Here is an 11,613-nt window from a genome sequence, read left to right on the forward strand (position 1 = left end):
AGATGCCACATCTGAATAATTATTCATTGACATGCACTCTTTTGGGTCTATTCCAGAGCAGTGGCATCACAGCAAATAATTTAAGCTAAATTCAGTGGAAGAGAAAAGGTGATACTGGTGGTAATAAATGAAATATGTATACAAGAATAACAAATAATAAACCATGGGTACTTGGTGCCTTGCACGGGCTTTCACGGTACACATCAGAGTGTGAATTTATGAAAGTACGGCATACCTGGGTTGGCGTTCCCTAGCTGTACCCTGAACACTACGGCACTGAATCTTGATAAAACAGTGCTGCTACGCTGTGTGTGGTTCAGTGTGATAGGCTGGTTAGCCGAAGACGGGTAAGATCCCAACGTACTACAACGGGACAACCTAAGGCAGGCACAGTCTCGATCTGACCACCACATGCATTTTGACAGAGAACGGAGAAAACATCGTGGAAGGGAAGCGCAGCCCAGGGGGAGAGTGAGTGGATGAATGGAGTGATGGGGTGTGTGTCAGTGGAGGCCTGGGCAGGGTACACCAGCCCAATGGACAGTAAGAGGGTGAAGCAATTTTGCGTTAAGTTCTCTGAAACAGAAATTCTGTTTCAGAAAAAGGGGGAGATGTGAATAGATAATCATTATTACCACCATTATTGGCCCAATAATTATTTCATACTTTTTTATCTTTTTTAAACCTATTACCTTTTTCATCCCTCACCACTATTACTAAAATTTTTGACCAATCATTATTTTATACATATAGAGCATTTTTTAAACTTTTAGCTTGTTTATCTTTTAAAGTTTGATTTTAAAACAACCACTATGCAGATGAGCAATTACTTTCAGCAATATTGTAACAGTCTTAACTTTAAGACACACTCAATCCTAATTTAAAAAGAAGAAATAAGAAACTTAGAAATGTAGACACAAAATTAAACTTTCACTATTCAACATGTAAGCCATTTTTTGAACAAGAAAAACAATGTGTGAGGCTTGGTAAATTGTTTAAGGAAATAGATGTATTGTTGATAATTGTGAAAAGCAATCTGCTTGGCATTATATATGCATAAATACATATTGAACATATTGATCAGTAAATGAAAAGCATTGTTCGGATTTTATTTGCTATAATAACAAGAACAAATCAAAGCATAAAATTGTTTATTAATATTGCTAATATTATTGTTTGTAATGGAACAATTGATACAGAGAAAAATAATCACGTTCCACTTATCCCAATTCTTAAAGCACTTAATAAAATCAACTAAATATAGAAATCAAGTCTTTATAAAATCTTGGGAATTGAAAAAGTCAGAAACATAATTTCTTAGTAAAATAGCACACTGCAGAAAACAAAGTGGCAGGTAAAGTAATATAGCCACAAGCGGTGATTCTAAAGTCCAAGCAAAAGTAACCCAAGAAAGCCCAGTACATCAATATGGAACCATTCCTGAGACAGAAGCCACATTATGTGTAGTTTGTGCAGAATTTAAAACTTTGGGCCCTGATATTCTATCAATCAGTGTGGATATAGAGGGGAGAATAGAGCAGCTGATCATTAAAACTTTGCATGGAGCAATAATAATAAACATGATTTAGATATATTTCCAAATGTTTGTTCCTTGTTTATTATCTATGTAGTATTATCAATACAATATAAGAAGATATGAAGGATTCAGTGGTAGGTTTAACAGCAGGTGTGTTTAAAGCAGCAGTTTTGTGCTATGAAGCAGTAAAATATGGTCGGTACAATGATGCTGCAGAGTTGAGATGTGTTTTGGTAGTGTGTGTGAGATTGGAAGTGTTTGAGTTTGTGAGTGTGTGCATGCAGGAGAAATAGTGTGTGTCTAGTGGTAAACTGGGTGGTGAACATTAGTAGTGTTTGTAAGATCTAATTTGGATGGAAGAGATTAGTTAGAGCGACAGGGAAGCAGTTACACTAAAAGGGAAAGGGATGTGAACAAAAGGAAGGTAAAAGCAAGTAACTAATGGTGATGATAATTAAATGTTGCAATTTAAATTTGAAAATTCCTAAAAGTTAGGGATTTAAAGAAATGACTAAATGTTACGGATTGAAAGCACTTTTGACAGTAAAACTCATGAGTGAATATAACTGAAAGACAACTGAAGAAGGTAAGAAAACAAAAATTGGGCTGAAATCTGTGCACAGACAAAATTTAAATATGAAATAATTAACTTCCAAGGGGAAATTAGAGCTCAAGTTAAGTGTGATAAATGAATTTTAACCATGTATTTTACCTTGCAGGAAGGAGACACGGAGGACCCCTTAGAAGACTTCCAAAATGAATAGAGAACCTTAAACTTGATTATAACGAATACAAAAGTCTCGTTTCAGATCTGTTTACACAGGGGGGAGAAGGAGAACGTGGTGCAAATGTGGACCAGTCCAGACACAGAGTGAGGGTTCCTCCGCAATTGCGCACGAAAGGGGAACGAGCATGGCTGGATTGAGCCTTTCCAGGTGACTGAGAGAACAACGCACGCAGATCAACTGAAAGGCGAGGGTTCTACAGCTGTGCAACAACAGAGATCGCTTAGAGAGCCAGAGGGAGAGGTGAGAACAGCAGCTGAATCGTCTGACCCAGATGGAGGCCCGCAGCAGGAAGGAGGGGTAGCACACTCACCCCGCAGCAGCAGCAGCAGGAAGGAGGGGCAGCAGAGCCCCCGCAGCACGGGCCTGGCCCGGCCACAGCAGAGACAAGAGTTTCTCAGAGCGCAGCAGCAGCAGCACACAGCCTGGCTGTGACTGAGGAGCGGAAGTGAGGGAGTGACTCATTCAGCAACGTTTCGATTGCGTCAAAGTACACTACATACAGAAACTCTTAAACACATCTCATTAAAGAACACACATAGTCTTATCACACATCAACTCATACTTTTCATTCACTGATATTGCAGACATCAAGAGCCAGAGTAAAGCTCTTCGTACGTGGGGCTGAGGTAGTCTACCTTCAGAACCCTGAAGCAAGAAGAAAGAAGAAGAGAACTACACGCATTGCAACTTTAACATTTACACATATAGGGTTATAAACTGTGATTTGCTAAATTAGGGGGGGGGAACACATTATTTTTCCCTTACAGGTTGTCCTGAACATTGCTTTCCCTTACAGGTTGTCCTGAACATTGCTTTCCCTTGCAGGTTGCCTTGGACTCTTGAAAAAACGAAATTGTAAAAAAAAAAAAAAAAAAAAAATTTACACTCTGTAACCTTAACACTTACACATATAGGGCTATAGATAACAAGTTTACTAAATAGTGGGAAACTTAGAGGGAAAACACATTTATGGTTTAATAATGGCTTGGTACGGAAAAAGGGAGTGGGACAGGTCAAAGTACGGACACTACAACCAACCAGCATTTCCTCTGGCTATTCCAATATGGCTCCAGATAATAATAACCGTTGCCCTCATGGGTATAATGATAATAACACTGGCCATTGTCTCAAAGCAAGAACAACTAACAACGGTAGAGGGAACAATTGTAAACACATCGGCAACCGTACACCCGACAAACGCAACAACTACAGACCAGCCCACACAGCTTAATAGAACCAAACGATCAACCATCGCCCAGTCCAACTCAAAATGCATTAGGCGCTGGGGAGGTATAGAACTAGACTACTATTGGGGTGAAACGACCGCATGGACAGTGAACTTATGCGACGTAGTGACTTGTGGTAAGCTGGGGTCCAAGGGGGAAGCGGTGTATTTGTGTTGGTCTCGTGATGATGATCTTAAGTGTAACCATAACACCGACCAAGCAGCTTATAAGGCCAGACCTTGTAACAAGCGGGAACACGTAATTAGGTCAACGCATGTTAATTGGGATCCAAGCGAACGCTGGGCGACTCGTGAGCGGGAGAACTGGAATAGTATTAACATACAAAGGGATAATGGTCCGATAAATACTCTGATAACCGTTGCATTACAGTGGCAATCCGATCCTAATGGGGAAAAATCTTCGGCATTTTTTATAGGGGTCGGGGTGGATGTACGGGGTAATGACCCTGTGGGATGGATCAAAGTTAGAGTTACAGATAAACCGACCATTGACACTGACGAGGCCACAAAGAACGCAATAGACAATAATGGGGGGGGATCGGTCAATACTGGGAGCAGATTATTCTACATGGACAACCGAACAGATCGTGAAGCTAAGTACAGGGTTTGAAGGGAGCAACTTATGGATAAAATGGATAAATGCACAAGCCAGAGAAGCTGACATGGACGGGTGCGTAGCATGTGCCGCGGCTAGACCGGCATTGTTTTTAGGTCCAGCGCCATTGTTTCCAACAGAAGACCCGATAGGGTTCCAGTGTATGATTAGTTTAACACGTATGGCTAACCCTGCCAATTGTACTGTCCTGTCAAATATTTTTCCAGTCATAGCAAATAACACCGGCTCAGGACCATTTCAGATTCCCGATTCAGGTAACTTTACTTGTTTTAACCATACAGCAGGGGACGAGACGAAGAACCCAAAACACTTGGGCAACATAAACCCTAATTGGTGCCGCACTATATTTAATGGCGATTCCGGTAACTCTATAGGCCCATGGGCTAGAGCGGGACTGTATTATTATTGTGGAGGATCAACCTTACTGTTAAGACTGCCCACGCGTAGTCAAGGCCTCTGCGCTATGGTAAGACTAATTTCCCCAATCACTATGTACGGCGCACACAAACCTATTTCTAATTTGAATAGGCCTAGGAGATCGGATGACTATGATTTTGACTTAACCAAAAATACACCTACGTACATAGACGCAATAGGCGTACCTCGGGGTGTACCGGACGAGCATAAATTGGTAGATCAGATAGCCGCCGGATGGGAAAGTATCTTAATTTGGATCACACCAAATAAGAATGTCGATCGAATTAATTACGTAAATTACCAAGTAATGAGACTGGCTAACATTACCAGGGCAGCAATAACAGGCTTATCAGAACAGCTATCAGCAACCTCACTAATGACCAGGCAAAATCGTATTGCATTAGATATGGTACTCGCGAATCAGGGTGGCGTCTGTCATATGTTCAGAGATGTATGTTGTACCGTAATCCCTAATAACACGGCCCCAGATGGAAAGGTAACTACAGCGTTAATTGCCCTAAAAGCCCTGTCCAGAGAAATGGCAGAAAACACTGGGGTAGATAATCCAATAACTCAATGGCTAGAGAGAACCTTCGGTAAATGGAAGGGGGTATTTGTATCTATGGCTTCGGCAATCGCTGTATTCGCTGCTATTTTAGTTACATGCGGATGCTGCTGCGTGCCGTGTATTAGATCCCTGATAGAAAGAACAATAACATGAATGATGGCGGGCAAAGAAGATAAACCGCCATATATGTTACCTATATTGGAGTGTGAGGAAGAGCAGGAGGAAATGCTGTAAACCAACCAGTCTTGGAGATGACTTTAAGGCAATGATGTCACTTCCTCCTTTGATAGAGTTCGAATTATTAGCCGCCTGGTGGCAGAGGGGCCGTGGGAGAATTTTTCCTGTGAAAAATTGGTTGGAAGGCTGCCGGAACAGGTTTTCGCTCCAACCATTAGCAAAATGTTCACACATATGTTTATCACGTGTTGAACATATGTAAATACATATTTGGAGGAATTATGATGTGTTGACGTATCTGGTTGATACGTCAAAAGGGAGAATTAAAGAGTAACTGTTTATTTTAGCTTGAGTGTATTGACAAATATCTTTCAATAATGATTACTTATCTTAGTATCTATAATTACATAATTATTGTGTGAAACCTTGTATTGTATATGCATTAACCAATACTCACATTATATTTGATCATTTTTACTCACAGTGTATTTTACACGCATTTATATAGAAGATTAACCAATACTCACAATGTATATTATTTAACACATATAGATAAACATTGTTTGATCAGACATGTGACTAACACAGACTCTATTATATGACAAATTAACCCACACGATACATAAGGCGTTTACTAACACATTAACATATAACATATGAGAACTAGTGTGAGACTCATGCATTTCGTTCACTGCATGACCCTAATTAATGGCCATCAATCAGCGGCTGGTACACTCTGTGTGATCTCGACTGGTACGCTCGGTACGGGGCTAAATTGCTACAGAAAAGGCTTTTAGATCAAAGCGGTCTTCTGTGTGTGGGGGAACCTGCAGCGGCTTCAAAGAGGGGGGTGACGCACACACACAGATAGTGCCACGATGTTTCATTCTGGAAGAACACAGTCAAGGCCAAACACTAGTGGTCCGGTCAGACATGTGAAATTACGCATGCTAACATGAGATGATTTTAGCAACGCCTCATCAACAGGCTTCACGTCATTTGGGGTATAAAACATGGAGTCAGATCAGAGGGGGTCAGAACTTATGCTGGGACGGCTGTTAGACGGTCTTTCATGTGTTGGTTCTCCTGAATATTCAGTGCTCTGTAATAAATACTTGGTTTGCTTTCAGCTTCACTCCACCTGTCTGACTCTCTCTATCAAACGAACACGCAGGGGAGTTGTACCCCGGACGAGAAGTGGGGGTAGCCCACTTTTCATTTTCTTTTCTACAACATATGCAACAGTAACATTTAATTTAATTTTGTTGCAGTAGTGTATTCTTGAAATATGTTTTTTAATTCAGTGTTTTGTCATATCACCAAGAGTATCGTTATCACGAAAATACCATAAAATATCGTGATACTATTTCCGGGCCATATTGCCCACCCCTAACACAAACAGTAAAAAATGATCACCATGATCACCCTATGGCTATGTAATTTTTATGGCTATGTAAGTATTTAAAAATGTTGGCAAAATATTATTGTGTACAAAACGATAATCAAATGATCCATTTAAGGCGGAACAAAGCTTTATATAAGAAGGTAAGAGACAAAGGCCATTATAATGTGATCAGATTTCTTTGTGGTTCACATATCACATGTCTGTAATGTAAACTGGTTCCTGAAATGGAACCAGTGTAAACACTGATATTTCCATAGATATTATATTTCTATTAAGCTTTAACAAAATGTGTTAATGGATTTGTGTGAATCTAAAGCATTTGTATCTAATTATCCAGATGTTTTTGGACACCCCCTCTGAAGAATGCATTCAGCTGCTTTAAGTTGCAGCTATTGCGACACAGATGTGCAAATACACACACAGCTTGTCCAGTCCAGTGGGCTATAACTAATTACTTTTTGTGGGTTACTTTCTTTTGATTATCACAGTTATATTTCATCACACGCTCCATTTTTTCTTATTGGTTAGGGTTATGATCCATGCATTTTCTACTAATTTACACAGCCAGTTACCCAACCCACTCATTAGGACTCTCCCTATCACTAGTGATGCCCCAACACACCAGGAGAGTGAAGACTAACACATGTCTCCTCCGATAAATGTCAAGTCAGGCTCTGTCTCTTTTTAAACTGCTGCTAATGCTTCAGCACTGCAGAGCAGCATCACAGCACTAACGCTCGGAGGAAAGCGCTGCGACTTGGTTCTGATACATCAGCTCACAGACGCCCTGTGCTGATCGACATCACCCTAGGTGTGAAGATGGGAAAAAGCACCATCTACTTTACCCACCCAGAGAGAGCAAGGCCAATTGTGCTCTCTCAGGGCTCCGGCAGCTGATGGCAAGCTACATGAACAGGATTCGAACCAGCAAGCATATTGGCAACACTGGATTGAAATAAATCTTGTGACAGAAGCTTATCGAAACAATGCCACAGCGAATGCGTGCCGCAATCAAAGCTAAAGGAGATCCAGCAAATAATAAGTGTGTGTAACCTTTTCTTTTTTGGCCTCAGCAAGAAACAATAAATGAGCAGGTGTCCGAATACTTTTATCCATATATTGTAGGATAAAATTCCACTCACCTCTACAGCGATCTGTGTACCGTTAGATGTGGCTAGAAGAGTAACTGGGTAACCTTCATGTTTGGTCTGAAATGAAGCTAAATCATGTGACATGATGGCCATCTGCAGATAAAGCAACACAGACAATAAATACATAAATGTAACAGCAAGCTAACAACTAATTAAAGCAGAAAAAAAACTTATGAGTCACACCTAGGCCCGTCATGATGCCATTTTTTTGTGGACGATATATGATCCCAGAAATTATTGCGATAAACTATATTATTGTCATTTTAAAACCATTTAAATTACACTGACAAAATGATAATAGAATAGCATAACAAAGCAATTGTAGTCTTTTAATACAACAACATTTTAAATAATCATTGTTTGGAAAAATATATATTTTTCCTTCACCTACTGCAGTCCACTCTGTTTGTATGGAGTCACAGTTATTGAAGCATTGGTCATTTAGCATGACAGGCTAAAATACTGTTTACTGTTATATATTATAACATTCAAATGAACACAGTAGACAAGCTCACGATTCTCAAATATTATTGAAGTTATGTCCATTTATTGTACAATAAATCGATAACGTGACAGGCCTAGTCACACCATATTATAATGCGCACTTTTAATGAACATCTACTTTCTGGTCTATTTACATATATAAGGCACAGCGGATTATAAGACACATTTATAAGCGACACTAGTAAGGAACAAGGGCGTCACCATGCTGTTGATCTACACAGATTTTGCTACCGAAATTTGTTTATTTGGATGTGTAAAGCACTTGTTTATTTACAGTAAACTTAGATTTCTAATATTTTCAACAGCGCAGTTAGCAGAACTTAGCGCTAGTAAATACCGCCCGACAGTGCTACACTGAGGAAACCTGAGTGTTCCGGTTAGCCAGGGTGCTATCAGCTAGTTGTTCATCCCATGTAGCATGTTTTAACACGGTACACATGCAGACTATAGTCTGATATACTCACCTCTGAACGGCAAAAGAGCTAGCGCTGCAGTTAGCTGCTAATGCTAATACTGCTCCAGCCTTGGTGCTGGAGAAACTTCACTAGATCTCCTGTATAACACTGTACTTCAGCGGAGTGGCTTTACTGCTCCTTAATACCTGACTGGTAGAATTTCTACATAAGGAGCACTGATGATTTTTGGGGTAAATTAAAGGATTTTAAGTGCGCCTCTGAAAAATAAGGTACTTGTAAGTACAAAAAATGTTGAATACTTTAGCACTTCTACTTAAGTGTGGAGCTTAAAAACACCTCAACTCAACTCACTTTTTTGATAGAGCACTTTTTTTACTTACTTTTACTAACACTTGGCTCTCTATTAATTTATACATGTCTGGGTTCCACACCTGGCTTAAAGTGAACCCCAGACCACTGATTTTGGGAACTGCTCAAAGGCAGCTTTCACACTTGACCAAACGTACCAAACCCTCCAAGAAAGCGCATCCGTGTCTGAGAAAAAGGCCAGCGTGAAAACACCCTAAAAGTTTGTCAGGCATGAAGTGTTTAAAGTAGCACATACCCGCGCCTCTGTACCATCTTCCTGCAGCATGGTGACTTCCCCTGAGGACAGCATGGACTCGCTGGCTGGAAGAGTGATCATGCTGCCATCTTGTGTTACCATTGTGATGGTATTACTGACTGCCTGTATGAATAAATAGGGGAGATTAGTTGAGCAGATTGCAAAATTACTTCCTTGGAAATACATACATTCCAGCTGTTGCTGAAAATATCTGGTTACTGTCGATATTAAAAAACAAAGAACGGGAGATGTAAAGAATGGGATGTAAACAGTGGCCTTTGTTAAACTCCATGTGTAGTTTTAAAAGTTCTAAATGCTTCGTTTTAAATATCAGGGCTCTCCAGATTCTACCAATGAGGTATGGAGCTACTTTGAGCCTGAATAACAGTGTAAAAAGCAATTCATCTGCCGGAGCAAGACATGCACCGTACTATCCATTCTAAAAGTCTGTTAGTGCAAAGTGCACAAAATACTGGACCTCAGAAAGCTGTGGGAGAGCAGAAGTGGGCTATTCAACAAAGATAGGTACTTTTTATCCTCTATTAATACACCCAACGTCCATTACACTCAGAGATCTCCTTTAAATTTATAAGAAAATATAAAAAATCAAATTACTGGCAGTACTGTATATGAATAGTATAGTGATTTTTATTACAATTTTGCAGCACATCAGATACACATACTGAACATCCTGACAGCATCACTACAGGACAGTGTGTGAATCTGAGTTTGTTAATCTGACCTTATTTTACAGAATGAAGGAGTGCTGGGTCAGTGATACAGATAAAACTAGCTCCTGTTAACAGTGAAGTTTTTGCTTCCAATCATTTTAACAATTCAGATGCTTTAATTAAATGTTTTTCTTTCATGTTAATAGTTTTTACACCATTTCTAGAACCAACTGTTAATATACAAGCTATGAAATTCAAATTGTTCAAATCTTAACTTTAAAATGTAGAATTTCGCATCAATATTTAGAAACAGGTCTGCACTTCTACTAACCGTATTTGTGCATGTATGAATAAGATTCTGGCCATACTAACCTCGTGGGTCTCTGTTGCATTTTGTGCTTGGTCCTGCCCTTCAATTTCAGAGGTCAGATGGGTCATCTCTGAGCAGCCGGTCACACCTCTTGCTGTGACGTCATTTATGGAGGGATCGTCGATGGCTTCTGGGAAAATAAATCATATTTACTTATCATATTAAGAAAAAATACTTATATACAGCCCCCTCCCCTAAAATGATGTTCTGTACTAGCTTATTTACTGTAACGACAATATTGGTAATTACAATTCTGACTGCAATGTACTCTCAGTGCTGATCAAGTCTCAGATAAGTTTGTGTGGTTAAGTATAAGTATGAGGCCAATATCAGGAGAAAAAGCTTCATTGGATAATGAAGAGGAGTGTTAATGAGAAGTGTGTAAACATAGAGCTTATAAATAGGTCATCCCATTCTTAAATCAATAGGGTTTAATATGATGCTGACCCACTATTTACATCTATAACAGCTTCAACTCTTCTGGGAAGGCTTTCCACAAGGTTTAGGAGTGTCTTTATGGGGATTTTTAAACATTCTTTCAGAAGCGCATTTGTGAGGTGAGATACAATCAACTCAAGGTCAGGACACTGTGCAGGCCAGTCAAGTTCTTCCACATGAAACTTGCCCATGCATGTCTTTATGGACCTTGCTTTGTGAACTGGTGCTCAGTCAAGTTGGAACAGGAAGGGCCGTCCCTAAACTGTTCCAACAATGTTGGGAGTATCAAATTGAATTGTCCAAAATCTTTTGATATGCTGAATTAAGAGTTCCTTTCACTGGAACTGTTGTTTGATGATGGAAGCTCTCTACAATGTACTGTTCTTAAACTACTCTGAAGCTACAAGGGCAGCCAGACAGAACAGAGATAATTTACATATCACGATTACAATATCAATACTAAAAAAAGTGGTATCTCTAATGAAGGAACGAAGAGTTCACAATAAATCACAAATTTGTTTTAAGTATGCTCATTCCTTTTTTTCTAGCCAAATGGACGCTATTAACATATATAAATACATATTGATATAAATTATCTAAAATATAATACAATACAGCATATGGGACCTTAAAGGCTAAGTTTTTTCTAATAATATTATATACATGCTCTGGAAAAAAATAAGAGACCACTTAATGATGATGCTT

The 11,613-nt window shown here is 39.5% G+C and overlaps 2 protein-coding genes across 4 annotated transcripts in view; one reads left to right on the top strand and one right to left on the bottom strand.

Moving 5' to 3' along the window:
• The window catches only part of znf143a (zinc finger protein 143a), a 33,033-nt gene that overhangs the window by 10,990 nt on the left and 10,430 nt on the right, over positions 1-11,613 (bottom strand). For 2 of the 3 annotated variants that reach the window (XM_049465686.1, XM_049465685.1), the window contains exons 13-15: positions 10,473-10,600; positions 9,430-9,552; positions 7,897-7,998 (exon numbers count right to left, since the gene is read on the bottom strand). In XM_049465686.1, coding sequence (XP_049321643.1) covers positions 7,897-7,998; positions 9,430-9,552; positions 10,473-10,600 — 353 coding nt within the window. The remainder of the gene's footprint in view (positions 1-7,896; positions 7,999-9,429; positions 9,553-10,472; positions 10,601-11,613) is intronic. The other variant, XM_049465687.1, reaches the window with a different exon arrangement.
• Positions 1,650-5,695, top strand: LOC125782233 (endogenous retrovirus group FC1 Env polyprotein-like). The gene is made up of 2 exons (XM_049465688.1): positions 1,650-3,092; positions 3,151-5,695. The coding sequence occupies exon 2, from the start codon at positions 4,099-4,101 to the stop codon at positions 5,323-5,325; it is 1,227 nt and encodes a 408-aa protein (XP_049321645.1). The 5' UTR covers positions 1,650-3,092; positions 3,151-4,098; the 3' UTR covers positions 5,326-5,695.

This window comes from Astyanax mexicanus, chromosome 16 (assembly GCF_023375975.1).
Source record: "Astyanax mexicanus isolate ESR-SI-001 chromosome 16, AstMex3_surface, whole genome shotgun sequence".
Lineage (NCBI taxonomy): Eukaryota > Metazoa > Chordata > Actinopteri > Characiformes > Acestrorhamphidae > Astyanax > Astyanax mexicanus.

What these genes read in the sequence shown, in the direction of transcription:
- LOC125782233 (XM_049465688.1), top strand. Translation starts at nt 4,099, where the DNA reads ATGGGGGGGGATCGGTCAATACTGGGAGCAGATTATTCTACATGGACA.